The sequence below is a fragment of the Aegilops tauschii genome, chromosome 1, assembly GCF_002575655.3.
Source record: "Aegilops tauschii subsp. strangulata cultivar AL8/78 chromosome 1, Aet v6.0, whole genome shotgun sequence".
NCBI classification, from domain to species: domain Eukaryota; kingdom Viridiplantae; phylum Streptophyta; class Magnoliopsida; order Poales; family Poaceae; genus Aegilops; species Aegilops tauschii.
Window position 1 is genome coordinate 395561530 of NC_053035.3, and position 25760 is coordinate 395587289.

At 41.3% G+C, this 25760-nt stretch overlaps 2 protein-coding genes across 2 annotated transcripts; both read right to left on the reverse strand.

The window, feature by feature from the left end:
• Window positions 1–303: 303 nt before the first annotated feature.
• On the reverse strand, window positions 304–1870 carry LOC109755896 (putative F-box protein At4g22660). The gene is made up of 2 exons (XM_020314773.4): window positions 618–1870; window positions 304–534 (listed from the first exon to the last, which is right to left on the reverse strand). Exon 1 carries the CDS (start codon window positions 1781–1783, stop codon window positions 683–685), a length of 1101 nt encoding a protein of 366 aa, XP_020170362.1. The 5' UTR covers window positions 1784–1870; the 3' UTR covers window positions 304–534; window positions 618–682.
• A 3517-nt stretch (window positions 1871–5387) lies between these two features.
• Window positions 5388–6426, reverse strand: LOC109755895 (histone H2A). The gene is made up of 2 exons (XM_020314772.4): window positions 6075–6426; window positions 5388–5990 (listed from the first exon to the last, which is right to left on the reverse strand). The coding sequence occupies exons 1-2, from the start codon at window positions 6285–6287 to the stop codon at window positions 5730–5732; spliced, it is 474 nt and encodes a 157-aa protein (XP_020170361.1). The 5' UTR covers window positions 6288–6426; the 3' UTR covers window positions 5388–5729.
• Between the last annotated feature and the right edge of the window lie 19334 nt (window positions 6427–25760).

Sequence of the window (25760 nt, forward strand, 5' to 3'; positions counted from 1 at the left end):
TAGTTTTTTTCTCTTCCTGTTTTTTGTTTGCAAGGCATTGAGCAATGTATCACAATATGAAACTATTTATATATTTGAAGCAGAGATACGATTACTAATTATGTACTCTTGCAAATTGACTGTTCAGGAAAACAAAAAAGGTCATTCTCATCATCCTTTTCATATGTCACTTCCCATGGTGAGGGAAAACTGCTATGAATGGGAATTGCTGATGAACGCAACATTACCTTTGCATATCGCAGTGGTGTGCCGGGATGGCACGTCCGGGAATGCTGTGCCGGGCCGGGCCATGAACAATGGACATTTTATTCGTAGCAACAGAGTGAATCGTTTCATAATCCAAAATTTGCAAATTAAACCACATCACACTTGTAACCCAAAACACGTCTGACAAATATTGCAAATAAAACCTGAACATCGTATCATCCGTGCTGATCTGGTCGAAAATTAACTATTCTCTTCGATCCATATTAATTGTCGTTGATTTAGTACGAAGTTGTATGTAGATCTTCAGCTGTAAAACCCATAGCACGTCTGACAAATATTTCAAATAAAACCTGAATATCTATTCGCAAAACAAAAACCTGAATATCGTAGCATCAGTGCTGACTGGATACCTGGTCGAAAAGTCGAAATTAACAGCTCTTATTCCTGCAACAAAGCACTGAGAGTTTTGTTTGGATCAGTGCGGATTTGGCATGATCCAAGAAGGCCACTGCCAGAATCTACCACACATGCAGTTCAACAGGTTCCCGTACGAGAGATCCTGGGTGGTGAGCTCGTCGAGGTCGAGCACGGAGACGGTGTACCTCCCATAAACGTCCAGCCCGTAGTCGTCGTTCACCATCTCGTGCGAGCTGGCCACGTACACGCAGTTCCTCCGCACCCCGTTGAGCCCGTTGGCCTCCACGCAGAAGCCGCGGAGATGGTCCACGAACAGGGCGCGGTTGCCGATGCCGCCGCCGGCGACCTCCGACCATCCGGCTGCCAGGCTCCGGCTGTCCGTGCGGAAGACCTTGAAGAGGCCCCCCGAGCCGTATGGTGCTACTTGGAACAAGAGGTGCGTCCTGACGATGAGGAGCAGCTCGCCGGAGGACACGACGAGCGTGGACTCGGGTGTGCACCAAGAGTGTCTGGGCGACACCAGATCTGGTGGCTCGGCTACGGCGGTCACGGCGAAAGTTGCGGCGTCCACGGCCGTGACACTGCGGGCTGGCCCGTCCAGAAGGTAAAACGTACCGTCGTCGTAGGTGATGCTGCTGACGGCAGCCGTTTGCGAGGATCCGGCGGCGCTCCATGACCCGCCGTCGCCCGGCAGCTTGCAGAAGAACCCGCCCTTGCCCGCCGAGATCATGACGGCGTCAGGGGACCGATCCCATACCATGTCACGGAGGATCTTCTCATATTCGTCGTGGAAGGATGGCGGCAGCGCGGGCAGGCTCTCCGACGCGCCGGTGAATGGTTGCAGCAGCGTGGCCGAGAGGTCGTTGGCCACGCCGAGCGTCCAGCCGCGAGGCGAGGCGAAGAGGAAGGAGCGGCCGCACGCGGCGGGCATGGGGGTCTCCTTGATGCTGTCGTCGGCGGGGGACCAGAGACAGCGGTCGACGCGGGAGTAGCTCTGGGAGGGCAGGAGGAGCAGGGGGGTGCGGCGGCGCGCGGCGTGCTCCGCCGAGGCCGAGCGCCAAGATGGGCACACCGACCGGAAGCGCGCGAGGTCCGCATGCTCGGTGATCCTGTCCGCGATCCCGGCAACGAGCTCGGCTGGCAGGTCGGACCAGCTCATAGTGTTGCCGCCTGCTACTAGCTTCTTGGATTGATGGCGGATTGGATTGGAGGGGATATGAGAAGAAGGCTGGGTTGACTTGCTGGTACGGAGTGTGACAAATTTGGAGTAGTTAAGATCACATGTCGGTTCTAGAATAGATGACCCAACTTTATACTAATTTTATATTAAAGTTTGTGCAAAATTGATTCATCTATTTTGAAACGAAGGGAGTACTATTGTAATCGCTATGGACTCTATGTCTATCTGTTCCAGTTTAAACCTCCCTAATTTACTTCTACAGCTGTATCCTAGTGATTGGCGTCATCTTCTTGTAAATCACGGTAGATGTCTTTCTACCCTCAGTAAATAAACTCATGCGGCTTCCTAATGGGTGAGTTTGAAACTTCTTTTTTCAAGAACAAGTAACACATTGCCTGTCATTTTCATCATTAAGAAGGGAGAGAGTCATTACAAGCAATTGGTGATCAATAAGAACAGGTCTTGTTACACCAAATGAAATGGACCAGAACCACCTCTGCTTAACCCAGCATCTCCAATAGCATATCTATATCTTAAGTCTATAACAAAAAACCGTCGGTATGAGTTTTTGCAACAACAAAACTAGCTCCATCATAATAAAAGGTATCCGTGTAGTGTCTAACTACTGCTCGCGTCTTACATTAAGTTACAGAGGTAGTATTAAGTTAGACTAGAGAGGGAGATAATTTAGCAACATTGCATCTTCATAATTTTCCCAACAGAACCTTGTTTTCTCTTCATCACTACTTCTTACATTGAATAGATTGATACCATTGACATACATGGGTTACTTTGGATTTCATTAGTTTCTTGTGCAAGTTTTTCATATATATCTAGAGTTACTTTTCATCTCTACAAGTTCCTAGCCTTGTTTCCTGAAGTGGAGCATGCTTCATCCTACTAGTTAACCTAAACGACAATGAACATACGAAAGTGCTCCATGCACGACACAAATGCCCGATCTATGCACGACACATACATCCAGCGGCCGGCGCACTTTACAATCAACGAATGTTCGGCCAGATTTAATCCATCGTGCGTGCATCGTCTGACTTCGTCGTGTGCATAGCAAGACTCATGAACATATCTAGAAAGCCACACCGTAAAGGTTCCATTATAAAATCATATAAACCAATTCAACTCCAACACAATTAAATCAAATAATGTCTTGATTGAATGGGTTGTCCATCATATGATGAATTGATGATGTTTGGCAGAAAACTAGTGGATTTGTGCTTGATGGTTTCACTAGAAGTTGGTGAGATGACACTCTTTCAAGACAACCATTAGTAAGCTACAAATAAACGACATAAATGAATGCTGCAAATTAAGAGAAAAGCCAAAACGAGTAGGAAATCAAGTTACCAATGAAAACAAAGAAAATACAACTTAAAACACCAATCAAAAGGCACATGTATCAAGGACTCACATGTGTGATAACATAAACTATATACTACATAACGTTGACCACATGTGCAATATTGAGGAACACACAAACACCATTACTTCTGCCGCACACAAAACAAAAACAAAAACAAAAAGAGTCAGCATTACACACTTAGTCCATCAACCTCTATATTCAACAGGCTCAGTTTAATCAATATTGTTGAAATATATGATTCCTGGCTGACATCAATCTATGCAGGCTTGGAGATGAGAGGAAATGTTGAAATATATTGTCCACAATTCTCTAACAATTATAGTTGTGGGTGAACTAGCTAGTGCAAGGACAACATTTTGTAACACTGGGCTGTGGCACTAGGCCTTATCAAGGAGATACAAAAGTTTAATAACAAAAAAATGAGCTACTTTTTCTCCAAATGCATCATAGAAAAACCAAAGGATTTATGGTGGTTTACCCTAATTCCTCCCCGGTTCTTATCACAGTCAATAAAACAACATAAAGAGTATTGCACCATGAAACATATAGTTGGACGACACCCAGTCGCCCACCGACAAAAGTTAACAAACCATACACTTGGATGCCTCCAAAGATGTTCATAAATTTACCAAAGACTCCAATAGGACTCCACTACAAATCTGACGTCAAATTTTTTACCATGGCAAATCGAATGATTTTCATGACAAATTATGTTCTCCGAGGATGGCATGTATAGTTTGCGAGCATGGCAAATCCGTTTCAGTTCATTTTTTTGTCAAAAAATTGCCGTTCTTACAAACTGAATTGCCATCATCACGCCAATATAAATTGCCATGAAAAATGTCAGATTTGCCATGCCTAAAAATCTGACATCAAAGTTTTAGTGTTCCCGGTCATCAATGGTGTCATTTCTAAAGACAAAGCTCTACCTCAACCTGGATAACAATTTTGACAAATCTAAAATGATGGTAGACATAATAAATATGACAGAGTAAAACATTATGACATCTCAACTATTAGAGAATTCGCAACTGTACAATTAAGACAAGAGAGAACCCAAAAGAAGAAAACAGAAAATAACAAGTATACTACCAGCAAGCGTGGTCGCTGCAACTTACGCTATCTGCCATCTTCATAACTCTTTACATAATTACAATGTAAAAGATATATATATATAAGACATGCATGTAACAGGACATAATTGTACCCATTTACTGTATTCATAGATTTAACAGGAGTTGTGACTTACAATTCATGTACATATGTTGCCATAATCTAGGAACCAATCTTATCTCAAAATGGAAGAAGATATATGCCACCATGTCATCTAATTAACAATTTTCAAAATTATATGTTCTCAACAACACGAAATAACATTACCTTTACAGCAATATCATCGATCTAACAACAAAATGCAAACAAAGTCTCATAAGAAAAAATTGAAATGCAAACATAAGGTATAGTTGATTTGATTTCTATAAGCACCACGACATTTTTGGAACCTACCCGTTGAACCAGCATAACAAGAATCATTTGCGCAACCACATAATGTTCCAAATTCCAGTTACAAGCTATAAGGTTTCCACTTTGAAATATGAACATTATCATGTGAGACAATATCTTCCCAACAATCCATACCCCAACATCTTTCTGCTGCAAACAACCAAATTACCAAACATGCACAAAGCAACCAAATGAACTCAAGAATCAGTATCAGCATGCAGCAAAAGCACAAATAGACAATCAAAATACCCCTTAATATTTCAAATCTTCACAATCTTATTACAAACTGGCATTTCATGAGTATATGCAACAAACTTTGTATTACAAAATAATGAACCATTATAACATGTCGTTGATTAACCAATTGAAATGAAAACAAGGACTCGTAAGAAAAGGTTGAAATGCAGACAGAGTGAACACCCAACTTTGATTTCTATCAGCACCAGGGCCGACATTTTTGCATCCTACCAGTTGAATCAACATAACAAGAATTCAACAGCACAGCCACTCAATGGCCTATTCCGTTTACAAGCTACAAGGTTTTCACTTAGAAACTCAAAACATTACCAAGTGATAGGAACATCCCCCCAATGATCCGCACCCCAATAGCTTTCCTCCAAAGGCTGCAAAGAAGCTAAACATGCCCAAAGCAACCAGATAAACACAAGAAATCGGTCTTAGCGTGCAGCAAAAGAGAACAACCAGAATAGTAGTCCTTGATATTTTCACATCTTCACAATTTTATTACAAACAGACATTCACAGTTTCCCTTCCCCTCCCTCCCTTTCCTTCACCTACGCACTTAAACGAACATACAGCGGTGTTAATCAAGCTACAGAGTACAAGCTGATTGGCACCTATGCGGAAGCCACGCAAAACAAGTTCAAACAAGCAGCAATCGATCCATGACAACGATGGCATGCAGCAACGACGACCACGACGACGACTGACAACTAGGTGCTTACGGTTGAACCGAGACAGAGAGACAAACAGAGAGGAGGGAGAGGGTGGGACGGGGCACCGGCATAGCGAGTGCCGGGCCTAAGCGTCGGCCGCCTTCTTGGCGGGGGACTTCCTGGGAGACTTGGTCGTGCCTGCCTTGGGCTCCTTGGTAGCCGCCGCAGCGGCCTTCTTGGGAAGCAGCACGGGGTTGATGTTGGGCAGGACGCCTCCGTAGGCGATGGTGACGCCGGCCAGCAGCTTCCCGAGCTCCTCGTCGTTGCGGATCGCGAGCAGCACGTGCCGCGGGATGATCCGGTTCTTCTTGTTGTCCCGCGCCGCGTTCCCCGCTAGCTCGAGGAGCTGCCAGACAAAAAAAAAGGAGGTAAAAAACAGAGGTGAATCGGAGCTAGTCCTTCCGCGCCTGGCGCGCGCGGCGTGGCCCACCTCGGCGGCGAGGTACTCGAGGACGGCGGCGAGGTAGACGGGGGCGCCGGAGCCGACGCGCTTGGCGTAGCGCCCGTGCTTGAGGTAGCGCCCGATGCGGCCCACGGGGAACTGGAGGCCGGCCTTGACGGAGCGCGAGACGGACTTCTTCTTGGGGCCGCCGCCGCCGGCCCGGCGCCCGGCCTTCTTCGGCGCCTTCGCTCCCGTCTCCATCGCCGATCCCGAGCTCCGAAGCTTCTCTCCTCCTTCGCTCTGCTTTTTCGCCCCCTTTTCTCCCGGTCGATTTCCTCGGGGTTTTTTTAGCCTTTGTTTTGTGCGGTGGGGGAGTGTGCGTGCGTTTGTGCTTTCTGTGTGTGTGTGTGTTTCTGTGTTTCTGCTCCGGGCTGGTGTGGAGGACGGGGGCGGTGCTTCGATCCGGAGCGTTCGCGGATGGGGGACGATGGGTGTGGGCCGTTGGATGGGCATTGGCGATCCGTGTGAGAGGCAGAGCAACCAATCGGACGAGAGCATGGAAGTACCGGTGGATTGTTGTGGTTTTGGTCTAGTGTGAGCAGCCCGGCCCGACAGCACCAACCAGCCTGAAGCCCATGGTCGGGGCGGGCTTGGACTATATTTTTTGCCCAAGAGTCAAGCCCGATAAAAGGCCCAGGATACCAAAAATCTAGGATTGTAACAAAATATAGACATTAATATTCTATACAATGAGAAATGAGAGCAACTAACTGAGGGGTAGCCCTTGTGGGAGCCCTCAAGGGCACTTTTGACGCGTTCTCAGCCACCGCCACGTGTCGCGTGCTGGGTGCTTGCTCAGGATTTTTTTTATTTTTTCTTTAGGAGTTTTTGGGTTTTAGATGTTTTTTTACTTTTCTAGCTTTTTGGTTTTTCTAGGACAAAAAGATTGCCCGAAAAAATATGTTTTTTCTTCCGTGAGACGCACATATGTGCCTCTCGGAAATAGAGGAAAATTGTGATTTTTTCTTTCGCTAGAGGCATAAATTTGCTTCTCCTGGAGGCACAGATTCTTTTTCACGGGAGACTTCGGAAACGGAAAAAACACGAGATTATTTCTCATGAAGGTACAGGTTTGCTTTCACAAAAGGTACAGCTGCCCTAACGAAAAGAGAAAAATGTATTTTTTTTTCCGTGAGAGGAACAAATTTGCTTCGCTTAGAGGCGCAAATTTGCTTCCGCGAGAGGCATAACTGTGCCTCTCGTAAATAGAAAAAAAGTGAGAAAAAAATCGTGCTTCCGCCTCGCCTTTTTCTTCTTCCTTCTTTTATGAAAAAAGGTCAAAACCTATTAACATGGGATCTAGTTCCGAAGATCTCGACACGCGAAATCCAACAGTGAAAAAGGTTTCTGATTTCGAGGCACGGTTTAAGAGATAATTTTTTTTGAATAAACAAATCCATGAAAAAAGGGAAAACTCCCAGGTTGCGACCAGTGAGAGTGACCTTTGTAAAGTACTAGAGTGTATCCCTTAATTAGTGATTTTGATGATAAATGGCATTGTTCGTATTTCAAGTCGAGCTAGGGCTTGGGATTTTAGGATTGGGCTTTTCAAAGCCAGGCCCAGAAAAACTCGGTCTCACCAATGCTAAAGTCGATATACCCCTCCGTCATCCGAAACAAGGTATATAATTTTTCTCCCGATTCAAGTGTTGTAAAGTTCATTTGAAAAGAAAAAAACGGTGTAAAGTTTGACCATGTTTGTAGAAAAAACTATAAACGGCAACAATACTCCCTCCGATCCATATTACTTGTCGCTCAAACAAATATATGTAGACGTATTTCGATGCTAGTAAAATTAGTATCCCAAAATACACAATAAAGTATTTTATATTATACCTATTTGATATTGTGATTATGAATAGTTTGTCGTACATACTTCGTCAAACATTGCACCATGATATTCGCAAAAAAAAAAACATTGCACCATGAGACGAAAGTTATAGGCCATCTTTTCACTAACGGACGGAGTACACAATCATCAGTTTGATGTCCTTTTGGTATCTTTTCTTAAAAAACACATCATTTTGAACAAGGATTTTGGGTATGGGAATAACATGCAATATCATGTTTGTCTAAATAGTATCTGAATTCTACGACCATGATAGGACCATAAGGGAGAATCTTATATCGTAGAGTCCAGTCCTACCGACGTCGTAGGATTCGGTTGTATAAGCGTTGTATCAAAGATACTAAAAATCTTACAAAACCACGACTTTGAGGGTTTGTTCTTTTGCGTAAAATATAATTTCATTCTCTGATCATGTATAACTTTGAGAAATATACCTAAGAAGGTTAGAAAATGACTTATAAGAGCAAACGAGACAATGGAACTAACCTTTTTATTTTCATCTTGTTGACAAATTGATATCCCTTTATTCCAAATGTCTTTTTCATGCCAAATATTTAATATTTGATAAAAAAAACTTTTCTAAAATGTCACGGCTCTTGGAGAAATATACTTACCATGCACTTGTAATGCATATTTTCTATATCATCGTCTCAATTGTGTATGGTCTGCGATCAAGATTACCCATACATTTAGGTGATGTGGAAGGTAACGTGTGAGTATGTGACATCAACAAGTCATGCATTTATTTAATCTGTCATGCTATAATTATATAAAAAATGTATCTATCATTATTATTTTGTTTCATGTTACAATTATATCATTTTGGCATAGTTTTGACTTTTTTTAGACTAACCTATTATATCAATTTCCAGAGAAAATTGTTGTTTTTCTGATTGTTTTTGTACTTTGCATAAATAAATTTTCCGAAGCCCAAAAAATCAAACAAGAATACAAGGCGAAGTTTCATAGCAGAAAAGCCACTATGCCAAAAACCCACCTAGAGGGGGCCCACCAGCTGCCCACTCATCCAGGCATCCTAGAAAAGCTAGGGTGCGTAGTGTGGTCTCATGGCCACCCTAGGCCTCCATTCCCCCGATTCTCGCCTCTGGCTTTATATATATAATAAAAACACCTCTTGTATTTTAAACCCAATTTTTCCATCGCGGCCGGTTCTTGATCCAAGGCGATCTTCGCTTATCCCGTTTCCATCACCTTGTCAGAGGGGGGCAAGTGATCTTCATCGACATCTTTATCATCCTTTGATGCTCCTATGATGATCTAGGAGTAGTTCACCCTCAGGGTTGAGGGTTTGTACCAGTAACTGTGTGATCTACTCTCTTCATTGATTATGTTCGTTTCTGATGATGATTATGGTCATTGGCTTTGTTAATGGAGTTCAATTATGTGATGTACCCCCTCATATTATCTTTTTGGTGAATTGAACCTTGCTCATTTATAAAGTTTTTTCTGTTGGATTAAATCTTTTGGGAATCAATGAGTGATTCTTATCTAGTATAATTATCGGATATGCCCGTAGTGACAATAGGATGACTGTATGGATTGATATTAGAACAATAATGATCATGAGATGATTGTTTAGTACGAGTTTTGGATTGCCTGAGGTGACATTAGGGCGTGCCTTATAGATTAGAAAGACCAACTTAGATGTGTGCCTAGCCATACCTATGTTATCTTATCCCTTTTTGATCTGATAACAATAGAGAAACTTTAGAGTGATTCTTTACTGTATTTTTTAGGTTATATCACGTTGTTTAACTATGTTAATGATGTTGAGAGTTACCATAATGTAAGTATGAACCCTAGGCCATCTTTGCATGCCTTGAGACACCGTTTTAGTCGCTCTTACTACTCTTGTTGTCCTATTTTATTCTGAAAATACAAAAAATATTGTTTCCATCCAAATTCTCAACCTCCTCGTCAAAGTAGTCCACAATTAACAATTGTGTAAGGCGTGTTTGGGACCCAAGAGACTACTTGTATTTGATTGTAGAGTTGTTCGAGACAGACCATTTTCAACCTACACCACCCGCGGATCGATAAATCATAGGCCATCCACTTAAAAGAAATTTGTTGTTGTCCTACAACCCTCTGCACTTGGAGACCCAACAATGTCTACAACAATAGAAGTGCATAATAGACATCAATGTCTATGCTTTTTTATAATTGGTGCTCTCTTTAAGATGTACGTGTAAACTATTGGGTACTACTACTATTGTTACTCTACTGTAATTAAATAACCATCTGTCCATTGCACTTGTTAATAGTAAATTATCTTGACCAAGTACTTGTTTTCAGGTGTGATTGAATTGACAACTAAACTGGTAAAGCTTATAAATATTTTCTGGATCCTTGTGCCGACTCAATAAATTTTAGTTGTGATACTTCTCATTGAAGACTGTTGTGACCCATACTTGTGGGTTCTTAGAAGTCACCACTCCACCTCCCATCGAAGAAAGAAGGGGTGGACTCAAAGCTGTTGAAGCTCTACCACTCCACGAATTTACTCAGAATCCTTAAGATGTGCACGAAACCACTGTTAAATTGTTCAGGTAGTGAGTGAATTGTTTTTCACCCCATTTCAATGTGTAATGAATTACAAAGGCGACAAACAAAATTCAAATCTGCAAACCTTCTGTCGTCAACATAAGCAGGGCGTCGATGTCATCCTCGGCTTGATCGACGGTGTAGGAGAGGAAGGAGCGCCGAGGGAGGCGTGATGGCGCCTTCCACCAGGGGAGACAATGCGTACAGGGTGGAGGAGTGCAGACAACGGCGTGTTGGCGCCGGGGGAGGGCGGCCACCATGGCGCCCTGTGCATGAGGGAAGCGTGCAAGGCGACGCCAATCAGCCTAACGCCAACGATTGGAAATGGCTGCCCGCCGGAGTCACGACGATGGCAGTGACAACTAGGGTTTCGGATCGGGCAGGGGTTGGGGGCGGGTGATGGTTTTTCCTTTTTTTTACTTGACGCAACGGAGCGAACATACAACATACATGGGCCGGCGATCCACAACACCTATGGAAGTGGATACAATTTGTCGGCGATGGTGATGCATTCGCTTACCTCTTGGGCTCAACGACGGCAGCGTGTTGCGTCATTACCCTCTCCGAGGCATCGTCTAGGAATTCAGGTGACATACAGTTGTAGTGTGCCGGCGCCCTCGGGCTTGCTTTGTTTCTAGTGTGGAGTGGATTTATTGGCCTCCTATCGTTTACACGTGCCTTCGTAGTCGATGTCCTTGATCCTTGCTATCCGCTGACAGGATCGGAACTCCACTGCTCCGAGCAAGAGGGCAGACTGCAGCCCTCTCCGGCGATAGTTGGGTGTGTTTATTAGGGTTCGGTGCTTTCCCTAGGTGACACGGTTTTTAGACTTGTTTGTATGGGGATTTTTTTCACCATTTTATATCGATTTAGTCGTTTAACCTTTAATTAGAATTATCGGCCTATCAGTGTGCACAACTTGCTTGCACTCTGATACGTCCATTTTGCATCATGTTTTATTGCTGTCATATATTAAGTTTTTGATCAATATAGCACTTCATGGAGTATTTCTAATTCATTTTCTCTCTTAATATGCAAGATTTACACAAGAAGGGAGAATACCTGCAGCTGGATTTCAGGGCCTAAAAAAGCTACAACAGAGATACCTATTGTGCATATCTCCAAATGGGATGAAATTCCACAAGGAATTATTTTGGAATATATAAAAAAATACTGGGCTAGAGAACAACCGGAGGAGGGCTGCCAGGTGCTCACACAGCACCTGGGCGCCCCCCAGGGGCGCGCCCTGGTGTTGTGTGAAGCCCCTGGCCCACCTCCGACCCTCTCCTTCTGGTATATAAGTCATTTTACCCTAAAACTTTTAGGGGGAGACTTTCAAGACGAGGCGCCGCCGCCACGAGGCGGAACTAGAGCAGGAGCAATTTGGATCTCCGGCGGGCAGATTCTGCCAGGGACACTTCCCTCCGGGAGGGGGAAATCGAAGCCTTTGTCATCACCAACAACCCTCTCATCGTGGGAGGACCAATCTTCATCATCATCAACCACATCACCATCTCATCTAAATCCCTAGTTCATCTCTCGTATTTAATCTTTGTGTCAAAACATTAGATTAGTACTTGTGTGTTGCTAGTAGCGTTGATTACTTATCGTAGTTGATGCTAGAGGATTTGCTTGGTGAATTACTAAATGTTCAGATCTTTCATGTCATTTATTCCCTCTCTGATCATGAACATGATGATGATGTGTGAGTAGTTACTTTTGTTCTTGAGGACATGGGAGAAGTCTTGTCATAAGTAATCATGTGAATTCGGTATTCGTTCGATATTTTGATGATATGTATCTTGTGATTCTCTTAGTGGTGTCATGTGAACGTCGACTACATGACACTTCACCATTCATGGGCCTAAGGGAACTCATTGTGGAGTAGTATTAGATGATGGGTTGCTAGAGTGACAGAAGCTTAAACCCCAGTTTATGCGCTATTCCGTAAGAGGCTGATTTGGATCCACATGTTTAATGCTATGGTTAGACTTTGTCTTAATTCTTTTTTCATAGTTGCAGATGCTTGCGAGAGGGGGTAATCATAAGTGGGGGGATTGTTCATGTAAGAACAGCACCCAAGCACCGGCACCCACATATCAAATCATCAAAGTAGCGAACGCGAATCAAATGAACATGGTGAAAGTGACTAGATGAAAATCCTGCGTGTCCTCAAGAACGCTTTTCTCATTATAAGTACTTGTTCTGGCCTGTCCTTTGCATTAAAAAGGATTGGGCTATCTTGCTGCACCTTATTTACATTTGTCACTTGCTACTCGTTACAAATTACCTTGCTATCAAACTACTTGATATCGCTTGTTTCAGTGTTTGGAGAAATATCCTTATTGAGAACTGCTAGCCATTTCCTCCTGCTCCTCGTTGGGTTCAACACTCTTACTTATCGAAAGAACTACGATTGACCCCCTATACTTGTGGGTCATCAAGACTCTTTTCTGGCATCGTTGCCGGGGAGTGAAGCACCTTTGGTAAGTGGAAATCGGTAAGGAAACATTTTTGCTACGTGCTGAAATTTACTGTTACTTGTCATAATGGAAAGTAATACTTTGAGAGGCTTGTTCGGGGTATCTTCACCTTGATCGAAAACCACTAGAGTTGCCTCTCCACCACCTATTGATGATACTGAAGATGTTGCTTATGAAATTCCTGTTGGTCTTATTGAGAAACTGCTAGCTAATCCTTATGCGGGAGATGGTACTAAACATCCTGATATGCACTTGATCTATGTGGACGAAATTTGTGGATTGTTTAAGCTTGCAGGTTTATCTGGAGATAGAGCTAAGAAGAAAGTATTCCCTTTATCTTTGGAGGGAAAGGCCTCGACATGGTATAGGTTATGCGATGATATTGATACATGGGATTGGAATCAGTTAAAATTGGAATTCCATCAGAAATTTTATCCTATGCATTTGGTCCATCAGGATCGGAGGAGGGCTGCCCAGCAGGATCGGAACTATATCTATAATTTTTGGCCTCGTGAAGGAGAAATTATCGCTCAAGCTTGGGGGAGGCTTAAGTATATGCTTCACACATGCCCCAATCATGAGCTCTCAAGAGAAATAATAATTCTTCAAAACTGTTATGCTCGGCTTTGTCATAATGATTGAACTATGCTTGATTCTTCTTCAACTGGCTCTTTTATGAAGAAGACTATTGAATTCAGATGGGATCTTCTTGAGAAGATTAAGCGCAACTATGAGGATTGGGAGATCGACAAAGGTAATGAGTCAGGTATAAATCCTAAGTTTGATTGTGTTAAATCTTCTATGGAAACCGATGCTTTTCACAAGTTTAGCACTAAGTATGGACTCGACTATGAGATAGTAGCTTCTTTTTGTGAATCATTTTCTACATATGTTGATCTTCCTAAGGAAAAATGGTTCAAATACCATCCTCCTTTAGATATTAAGGAAGAACCGCCAGAACTCAAGGAGGAGAAAACTATTGTTTACAATGTTAATCTAGTTGTTCCTACTACTTATTTTGAGAAACCTCCTTTTCCTGCTAGAATTAAAGAGCATTCTAGAGTTTCTTCTGTTATTAGAAAAAGTCATGTTAGAACTTCTGCACCTCCTGAGCAAATTAAGGTTGAACCTAGCATTGCTTTAGTTAAAGACCTTTTGGTTGATGAATTAGATGAGCATGTTATTTCTTTCTGTGATAATTGATGCGGCTTGAACTACGTCGGTATTTCCCCAAAGAGGAAGGGATGATGCAGCACAACTACGGTAGGTATTTCCCTCAGTGATGAGACGAAGGTTATCGAACCAGTAGGAGAACCACGCAACACAACGTGAACGGCACCTGCACACAAATAACAAAAACTCGCAACCCGACGTATTAAAGGGGTTGTCAATCCCTTTCGGGCAACAGCGCTAGAAATTGGCAAGTAGACGGGATAAAAATATGATAGATTGGATAAATAGATCTCGAATAAATGCAAATTAAAATAAAGTGCAGCAAGGTATTTTTGTATTTTGGGATTAATAGATCTAAAAATAAAAGCAAATAAAAATAGATCACAAATGCAAATATAATAAAGAAGAGACCCGGGGGCCGTAGATTTCACTAGTGGCTTCTCTCGAGAAAAATAGCAAATGGTGGGTAAACGAATTACTGTTGGGCAATTGATAGAACTTCACATTATCATGATGATATCCAGGCAATGATCATTATATAGTCATCACATCCAAGATTAGTAGACCGACTCCTGCCTGCATCTACTACTATTACTCCACACATCAATCGCTATCCAGCATGCATCTAGTGTATTAAGTTCATGGAGAAATAGAGCAATGCAATAAGAATGATGACATGATGTAGACAAGATCTATTTATGTAGAAATAGACCGTACCGCATCTTGTTATCCTTAATAGCAATGATACATCCGTGTCGGTTCCCCTTCTGTCACTGGGATCAAGCACCGTAAGATCGAACCCATCACAAAGCACCTCTTCCCATTGCAAGATAAATAGATCAAGTTGGCCAAACAAAACTCAAATATCGGAGAAGAAATACGAGGATATAATCAATCATGCATATAAGAGATCAAAGAAGACTCAAATAACTTTCATGGATAAAAAGATAGATCTGATCATAAACTCAAAGTTCATCGGATCCCAACAAACACACCGCAAAAAGAATTACATCATATGGATCTCCAAGAGACCATTGTATTGAGAATCAAAAGAGAGAAAGGAAGCCATCTAGCTACTAACTACAGACCCGTAGGTCTACAGAAGACTACTCACGCATCATCGGAGAGGCACCAATGAGCATGATGAACCCCTCTGTGATGGTGTCTAGATTGGATCTAGTGGTTCTGGAACTTGCGGCGGCTGGAATTGATTTTTGCCGACTCCCCTAGGGTTTCTGAAATATTGGGGTATTTATAGAGCAAAGAGGCGGTGCGGGAGGCCACCGAGGTGGGCACAACCCACCTGGGCGCGCCTGGGCCAGGTGGGCACAACCCACCTTGGCGCGCCTGGGGCCCCAGGCGCGCCCTGGTGGGTTGTGTCCCCCTTGGGGCACCTTCCAGGTGCTTCTCCGGCCCATTGGGTGTCTTCTGGTCCATAAAAATTCCACAAAAAGTTTCGCTGCGTTTGGACTCCTTTTGGTATTGATTTCCTGCGATGTAAAAAACATGCAGAAAACAACAACTGGCACTGGGCACTATGTCAATAGGTTAGTACCAAAAAATGATATAAAATGATTATAAAATGATTGTAAAACTTCCAAGAATGATAATATAACAGCATGGAACAAACAAAAAATTATAGATACGTTGGAGACGTATCAGCATCCCCGAGCTTAATTCCTGCTCGTCCTCGAGTAGGTAAATGATAAAAACAGAATTTTTGATGTGGAATGCTGCCTAACATGTTCATCACATATTCTTTTCTTTGTAGCATGGACATTTGGACTTTTATATGGTTCAAAGCAATAGTCTAGTTTTGACATGAGGACTTAAATACTCAAGCATATCAACAAGGAACCGTGTCTTTCAAAATATCAACGCTAAAGTAAGTTATCCCTAGCACATTATGCTCAATCATTGATCCATTCATGAAACACACTCGCATATTAGCTACACCCAATGCTCAAGTACGATCATAGTGCCCCTTAGTTGGTGCTTTATAAGAGAAGATGGAGACTCAAATAAAAATAAAAATTGCATAAAGTAAAAGAAAGGCCCTTCGCGGAGGGAAGTAGGGATTTGTAGAGGCTGGAGCTCAAAGCGAAAAAGATAAAGTAAAAGAAAGGCCCTTCGCGGAGGGAAGTAGGGATTTGTAGAGGCTGGAGCTCAAAGCGAAAAAGATAGAGATAAAAACATTTTGGGAGGCATGCTTTTCCTGTCAACAAAAACGATCGAGTAGTTCCCAATACTTTCCATGCTAGATATATCATAGGCGGTTCCCAAACAGAAAATAAAGTTTATTCCTTTTTCCACCATACTTTCACTTTCCATGGCTAGCCGTATCCACGGGTGCCGTCCATACCAACACTTTCCAAGGAATTTATTATTTGACAACATAAAGTAAATTCATTTTTCATTTCGGGACTAGGCATCCCTAATACCTTTGTCGTACTCTCGTGCAATGACAAGTGAATAAACACTCATCGTGAGAATAACACATCTAGCATGGAAATATATTAGCCACCCCCTACCATTTCATGAGCGGTACGAGCACACAAAAGAGAAGTTTATTTTGAAAATTAGAGATGGCACATACAAATTTTCTTAGAACGGCACAGAAATACTGCATATAGGTAGGTATGGTGGACTCATATGGCAAAACTGGTTTAAAGGATTTTTGATGCACAAGTAGTGATCATACTTAGTGCAAATGAAGGCTAGCAAAAAGATTGAGAAGCGACCAACCAAGAAACAAAAAATCTCGTAAGCGAGCATTGAGCATAATTAACACCGAATAATGCACCACAAGTAGGATATAATTTCATTGCATAACTATTGACTTTCGTGCTTGCATGGGGAATCACAAACCTTAACACCAATATTCTTACTAAAGCATAATTACCATCAACATGACTCAGATATCACATCATCATATCTCAAAACTATTACAAAGAATAAAGTTTATTTTCTCCAATGATCTTCATGAAAGTTTTTATTATATCCTCCTTGGATATCTATCACTTTGAAGATCATGAGCATCATATTTCTTTCTCTCAAAATAATTTAAGTGAAGCAAGAGAGAATTTCTAAAAAAATACTAACTCTCAAATAAATCTAAGTAAAGCATGAGAGCATTTCTTAAAAAATAACAAAGCACACCGTGCTCAAAAAGATATAAGTGAAGCACTAGAGCAATTCCATAGCTCATAAAGATTTAAGTGAAGCATAGAGAGCAATTCTAACAAGTCATGGCATAAATTTGGCTCTCTCAAATAGGTGTGTCCAGCAAGGATTCAAGACTTAAAATAAAAAAGCAAAACAAGCAAAGACTGATATCATACAAGACGCTCCAAGCAAAACTCATAAAATGTGACGAATAAAAATATAGTTCCGAGTAAAATACCGATGGTCATTAGAAGAAAGAGGGGATGCCACTCGGGCATCCCCAAGCTTAGTTGCTTGCTTCTCTTTGGATAATAGCTTGGGATGCCATGGGCATCCCCAAGATTAGGCTCTTCTTACTCCTTATTCCTTCATCCATCGTAATCTCACCCAAAACTTGAAAACTTCAATCACACAAAACTCAACAAAACCTTCATGAGATCCTTTATTATAAGAAAGCAAATCACTACTATAAGTACTATTGCAAACCCACTCATATTTTATTCTTGCATTATATCTACTGTATTCCAACTTTTATATGGCAAAAACTCTTCAAAGAAAACCATAGAATCATCAAAACAAGCACACAACGCAAAGAAATCAGAATCTGTCAAAATCAGAACAGTCTGTAGCAATCTGGATATTTTGAATACTTCTGTAACTCTAAAAATTCTGAAACATTAGGACCACGTGAGAAATTTGTATATTAATCTTCTGCAAAATAATTGGTATTTTATCACGCTTCTGTTAAAAACAAGAATTATTTTCGTGAGCGCAAAAGTTTCTGTTTTTCAGCAAGATCAAATCAACTATCACTCAACATGATCCCAAAGGCTTTGCTTGGCACAAACACTAATTAAAACACAAAAAACACAATCATAACAGTAGCATAATTGTGCAAACACTCAAGAACAGAAAGCAAAAGACAAAAATAAATTTTATTCATTGGGTTGCCTCCCAACAAGCGCTATCATTTTACGCCCCTAGCTAGGCATAAAGCACGGATCTAAGCATTGTCATCTTTGTTTCTAGATCCATACGATGCCCTCATGATTGATTCATATGTGGCCTAATTCTTTTCCTAGGGAAGTGTTCCATACCCTTCCTTAGTGGAAATTGAAATTTAATATTGCCTTCTTCCATATCAATCACGACACCAATAGTACGTAAAAACGGTCTACCAAGAATAATTGGACAAGACGGATTGCAATCAATATCAAGAACAATAAAATCTATGGGCACATAATTCATATTTGCAAGAATAAGAACATCATTAGTTCTTCCATAGGCTTTTTAATAGTAGAATCTGCCAAGTGCAAATTTAAAGAACACTCTTCAATATCGGTAAGACCAAGCACATCACATAAAGATTTTGGAATTGTAGAAACACTAGCACCCAAGTCACATAAAGCAAAAAAATCATAATTTTTAATCTTAACTTTGATAGTAGTTGCCCATTCATCATGTAATTTTCTAGGAATTGAAACTTCTATAATTCCAACTTTTCTTCCAAAGCTTTCATCATAGCATCAACAATATGATTATTAAAAGCTTTATTTTGTTCATAGGCATGTGGTGAATTTATCATGGATTGCAGCAAAGAAATACAAGCAATCAAAGATCAATTGTCATAATTAAATTCTTTGTAATCCAAAAGAGTGGGCACATCACTAGTTAAAGTTTTGACCTCTTCAAACCCACTTTTATCAATTTTCTCAACAAGATTTTCACCCTCCGAATTATCGGGACTCCTTCTAGCTAAAGTTGACTCTGCTTTAGTCCCTTTATCATCAATCTTAATTTTATTAAACAAAGAATCAATAGAAGAAACACCAATCATTTTAAGATCTTCATCACTTTTATGAAAGTAATCACTAGAAAACGCCTTTTCTAAAAATTCTCTTCTAGCTCTAAGCATAGTGGTTCTTTTCTTACTTTCATCCATAGAAACATAAAGAGCCTTAATTGATTCCTCAACTTTAGGCATACAAATTGTCATCTTGAGATTTTCTACATCATGAGAAATTGTATCAACACTTCTAGACAAATCATCAATCTTATTCAGCTTTTCTTCCATTATAGCATTGAAAACTTTTTGAGTATTAATAAATTATTTAATATTATTCTCAAGATCAGAGGTGTTCCTATTATTATTATTATAAGAAGGATTACCACAGGAATTACCATAATTATTAGAGGAATTACTAGGAAAAGGCCTAGGATTAAAATTACCTCTATGAGCATTGTTATTGAAATTATTTCGCGAGATAAAATTCACATCTATGGCATCACTATTTTGCTCAATCAAAGTAGACAAAGACACATCATTAAAATCAATAGGAGCACTTTTATTAGCAACCAATTTCATAAGAGCATCAACTTTTTCACTCAAAGAAGAAATTTCTTCATCCGAATTAACTTTTTCACTAGTAGGAGCTCTTTCGGTATGCCATTGTGAATAATTTACCATAATATTATCAAGAAATTTGGTGGCTTTACCCAAAGTAATTTCCATAAAAGTACCATCCGCGGCGGAATCTAAAAGATTACGAGAAAGAAAATTCAACCCCGCATAAAATTTTTGTATGATCATCCAAAGATTTAACCCATGAGTTGGGTAATTCCTTAGCATCAATTTCATCCTTTCCCAAGATTGTGACATGCTCATGTTCAATTTGCTTGAAATTCATGATCTAGGTTCTAAGGGAAATAATTTTAGCATGCGGAAAATACTTAGTAATAAAATCATCCTTGCATTTATCACAAGAATCGATACTATTGTGAGGCATAGAAGAAAATCAAATTTTCGCACGATCTCGCAAAGAAAACGAAAATAGTTTCAACTTCACAACATAATTGTCCACATCTTTTTCTTTTGCATATTTCATAATTCCACAAATGTATTAAGCTGGGACGTGGCATCCTCATTAGGAGTACCGGAAAATTGATCTTTCATGACAAGATTCATCAAAGCAGTATTAATATCACAAGACTCCGCACTAGTGGCGGGAGGAGCAATCAGAGTGCTAATAAAATCATTGTTGTTGGTATTGGAGAAATCACACAACTTGGTGTTCTCTTGATTCATTGTGACTACTCAACAAGATTGCACTCAAAAACAGATCCGGCAAGAAAACAACGAACGAAAAAATGGGCGAATAAAACGGCAAATTTTTGTGAAGTGGGGGAGAGGAAAACGAGAGACAAATGGCAAATAATGTAAATTGCAAGGAGATGAGATTTGTGATTAGGAACCTGGTAGATGGTGATGATGCCTCCCCGGCAATGGTGCCAGAAATCCCTTTTGATGCGGCTTGAACTACGTCGGTATTTCCCCAAAGAGGAAGGGATGATGCAGCACAGCTACGGTAGGTATTTCCCTCAATGATGAGACCAAGGTCATCGAACCAGTAGGAGAACCACGCAACACCACCTAAACAGCACGTGCACACAAATAACAAATACTCGCAACCCGGCGTATTAAAGGGGTAGTCAATCCCTTTCGGGCAACGGCGCTAGAAATTGGCAAATAGACTGGATAATAATATGATAGATTGGATAAATAGATCTCGAATAAAAGCAAATTAAAATAAAGTGAAACAAGGTATTTTTGTATTTTTGGATTAATAGATCTGAAAATAAAAGCAAATAAAAATAGATCACAAAGGCAAATATAATAAAGAAGAGACCCCGGGGGCGTAGATTTCACTAGTGGCTTCTCTCGAGAAAAATAGCAAACGGTGGGTAAACGAATTACTGTTGGGCAATTGATAGAACTTAAAATAATCATGAAGATATCCAGGCAATGATCATTATATAGGCATCATTTCCAAGATTAGTAGACCGACTCCTGCCTGCATCTACTACTATTACTCCACACATCGACCGCTATCCAGCATGCATCTAGTGTATTAAGTTCATGGAGAAATGGAGTAATGCAATAAGAACGATGACATGATGTAGAAAAGATCTATTTATGTAGAAATAGACCCCATCTTGTTATCCTTAATAGCAATGATACATACGTGTCGGTTCCCCTTCTGTCACTGGGATCAAGCACCGTAAGATCGAACCCATCACAAAGCACCTCTTCCCATTGCAAGATAAATAGATCAAGTTGGAACAAAACCCAAATATCGGAGAAGAAATATGAGCCTATAAGCAATCATGCATATAAGAGATCAAAGAAGACTCGAATAACTTTCATGGATAAAAAGATAGATCTGATCATAAACTCAAAGTTCATCCGATCCCAACAAACACACCGCAAAAAGAATTACATCATATGGATCTCGAAGAGACCATTGTATTGAGAATCAAAAGAGAGAGAGGAAGCCATCTAGCTACTAACTACGGACCCGTAGGTCTACAAAAGACTACTCATGCATCATCGGAGAGGCACCAATGAACATGATGAACCCGTCCGTGATGGTGTCTAGACTGGATCTGGTGGTTCTGGAACTTGCGGCGGCTGGAATTGATTTTCGTCAACTCCCCTAGGGTTTCTGGAATATTGGGGTATTTATAGAGCAAAGAGGCGGCCTCTCGGGGCACCCCCCAGGTGCTTCTCCGGCCCATTGGGTGTCTTCTGGTCCAGAAAAATTCCACAAAAAGTTTCGCTGCATTTGGACTCCATTTGGTATTGATTTTCTGCGATGTAAAAACATGCAGAAACCAGCAACTGGCACTGGGCACTACGTCAATAGGTTAGCACCAAAAAATGATATAAAATGACTATAAAATGATTGTAAAACATCCAAGAATGATAATATAACAGCATGGAACAATAAAAAATTATAGATACGTTGGAGACGTATCAATAATGCATCTAGAATTGCTAGTCCTGATAGTAAGAATAAAAATAGACCCGTAGTTGGCATGCCTGTTATTTCTGTTAAAATTGGAGATCATTGCTATCATGGTTTGTGTGATGTGGGTGCTAGCATAAGTGCTATTCCCATTACTTTATATCAAGAAGTCATGAATAATATTGCACCTGCTGAGATTGAAGATATTGATGTCACAATTAAGCTCGCTGACAGAAATACTATTTCTCCACTCGGTATTGTCAGAGATGTTGAAGTCTTATGTGGTAAGATCAAATACCATACTGATTTTCTTGTTCTTGGTTCTCCCCAAGATAGTTTTTGTCCTATCATATTTGGTAGACCATTCTTGAATACTATTAATGCTAAGATTGATTGTGCCACATAAATTGTTAGTGTCAACTTTGGTGGTGTGTCTCATGATTTTAATTTCTCTAAGTTTCGTAGACAACCGCATGATATAGAGTTGCCTAGTAAAGATGAAATTGTTGGCTTTGCTGCTATTGTTGTGCCTCCTACTGAACCCTTAGAACAATATTTGCTTGAGCATGAGAATGATTTGCACATGAATGAAATAGATGAATTTTTTTTAAGCAGGCACCTATCCTTAAGCATAATTTGCCTGTTGAAACTCTTGGAGGTCCTCCTCCACCTAAGAGTGATCCTGTTTTTGAATTGAAGCAATTGCCTGATACTCTGAAGTATGCCTATCTTGATGAAAAGAAAATATATCCTATTATTATCAGTGCTAACCTTTCAGCACACGAAGAAAAAAGATTATTAAAAGTTCTAAAGAAGCATCGTGCTGCTATTGGGTATACTCTGGATGATCTCAAGGGCATTAGTCCCACTCTATGTCAGCACAAGATAATATGGAGCCAGATGCTAAACCCGTTGTTGATTATCAACGCCGATTTGAAAGTGCAACTATCCCTAGGTGGTTTTGGTAATTACTAACAACATATAGCTCATTGAACTAATGCTATTTCAAGATGACATTTCAGAAATTTCAATGATTGGCATGGCATGGATTAGGAATGTGGACCCCTCAAAATGCCAAGGACACATATTGGCTCAAGCTCAAGACTCTACATTTTCATTTTAGTGATCCAAGATCACATTGAGTCCATAGGAAAAGCCAATACTATTAAAAGGGGATGAGGTGTTGCTTAATGGCTTGCTTGCTCAAAATGCTTAGTTATATGCTCCAAAAGCCCTCAACCACTTTCTCGTATCCACATACATCCCAAACCAAAAGTCAAACTCGGCCCCACCGATTTGATTTATCCGGCGCCACCGAGTTCATTTGACATAGCCACTGCCAGAAACCCCAGTCACTTCGGTCTCACCGATAGGGATCTCGGTCTCACCGAGATGGGATTGCAAACTCTTTGTTTCCCTTTGTAATGTTTCGGTCTAACCGAGATGAGCGATCGGTCCCACCGAGTTCGCAATGCAAACTCTTTGTTTCCCCTTCGTAACATTTCGGTCTTACCGAAATGAGCGAATCGGTCCCAACGAGTTTGCCTGACCAACTCTCTGGTTAGCTTATTACCAAAATCGGTCCCACCGAGTTTGAGTAATCGGTCTCACCGAGATTACGTTATGCCCTAACCCTAATGAAATCGGTCCCACCGAGTTGACATGTCGGTCCCACCAAAAAGCCTAACGTTCACATTTTGAACTGAATCGGTCTGACCGAGTTTTATGATTTGGTCCCACCGAGTTTGGTGAATTGTGTGTAACGGTTTGATTTTGTGTGGAGGCTATATATACCCCTCCACCCACTCTTCATTCATGAGGAGAGCCATCAGAACATGCCTACACTTCTAGCATACATTTTCTGAGAGAGAACCACCCACTCATGTGTTGAGGTCAAGATATTCCATTCCAACCACATAAATCTTGATCCCTAGCCTTCTCCAAGTTGCTTTCCACTCAAATCATATTTCCACCAAATCCAAATATGTGAGAGAGAGTTGAGTGTTGGGGGGACTATCATTTGAAGCACAAGAGCAAGGAGTTCATCATCAACATACCATCTATTATCTTTTGGAGAGTGGTGTCTCCTAGATTGGTTAGGTGTCACTTGGGAGCCTCCGTCAAGATTGTGGAGTTGAACCAAGGAATTTGTACGGGCAAGGAGATCGCCTACTTCGTGAAGATCTACCCTAGTGAGGCAAGTCCAGTTGGGGAACGTAGTAATTTCAAAAAAGTTCCTACGCACACGCAAGATCATGGTGATGCATAGCAACAAGAGGGGAGAGTGTGTCCACATACCCTCGTAGACCGAAAGCGGAAGCGTTAGCACAACGCGGTTGATGTAGTCGTACGTCTTCATGATCCGACCGATCAAGTACCGAACGCACGGCACCTCCGAGTTGGGGGGGGGGGGAGGGGCGCGCGGCTGCCCCTTGGCCGCCTCTCCTCTTCCACCACTTGGGCCCATGAGGCCCAATAACCTCCGGGGGGGGGGGGGGGGTTCCGGTAACCCCCCGGTACTCCGGTATATATCCGATAACCCCCGGAACCATTCCGGTGTCCGAATATAGTCGTCCAATATATCAATCTTCATGTCTCGACCATTTCGAGACTCCTCGTCATGTCCATGATCACATCTGGGACTCTGAACTACCTTCGGTACATCAAAACACATAAACTCATAATATAACCGTCATCGAACTTTAAGCGTGCGGACCCTACGGGTTCGAGAACTATGTAGACATGACCGAGACACGTCTCCGGTCAATAACCAATAGCGGAACCTGGATGCTCATATTGGCTCCCACATATTCTACGAAGATCTTTATCGGTCAAACCGCATAACAACATACGTTGTTCCCCTTGTCATCGGTATGTTACTTGCCCGAGATTCGATCGTCGGTATCTCAATACCTAGTTCAATCTCGTTAGCGGCAAGTCTCTTTACTCGTTCCGTAATACATCATCCCGCAACTAACTCATTAGTTGCAATGCTTGCAAGGCTTAAGTGATGTGCATTACCGAGTGGGCCCAGAGATACCTCTCCGACAATCGGAGTGACAAATCCTAATCTCGAAATACGCCAACCCAACAAGTACCTTCGGAGACACCTGTAGAGCACCTTTATAATCACCCAGTTACGTTGTGATGCTTGGTAGCACACAAAGTGTTCCTCCGGTAAACGGGAGTTACATAATCTCATAGTCATAGGAACATGTATAAGTCATGAAGAAAGCAATAGCAACATACTAAACGATCAAGTGGTAAGCTAACGGAATGGGTCAAGTCAATCACATCATTCTCCTAATGATGTGATCCCATTAATCAAATGACAACTCTTTGTCTATGGCTAGGAAACATAACCATCTTTGATTAACGAGCTAGTCAAGTAGAGGCATACTAGTGACACTCTGTTTGTCTATGTATTCACACATGTACCATGTTTCCGGTTAATACAATTCTAGCATGAATAATAAACATTTATCATGATATAAGGAAATAAATAATAACTTTATTATTGCCTCTAGGGCATATTTCCTTCAGTCTCCCACTTGCACTAGAGTCAATAATCTAGATTACACAGTAATGATTCTAACACCCATGGAGTCTTGGTGCTGATCATGTTTTGCTCGTG

Coding starts and splice junctions, on each gene's coding strand:
- LOC109755896 (XM_020314773.4), bottom strand. CDS start 1,783: ATGAGCTGGTCCGACCTGCCAGCCGAGCTCGTTGCCGGGATCGCGGAC.
- LOC109755895 (XM_020314772.4), bottom strand. CDS start 6,287: ATGGAGACGGGAGCGAAGGCGCCGAAGAAGGCCGGGCGCCGGGCCGGC. Junction 5,991..6,074: donor TCGAGTACCTCGCCGCCGAG/GTGGGCCACGCC, acceptor TTTGTCTGGCAG/CTCCTCGAGCTAGCGGGGAA.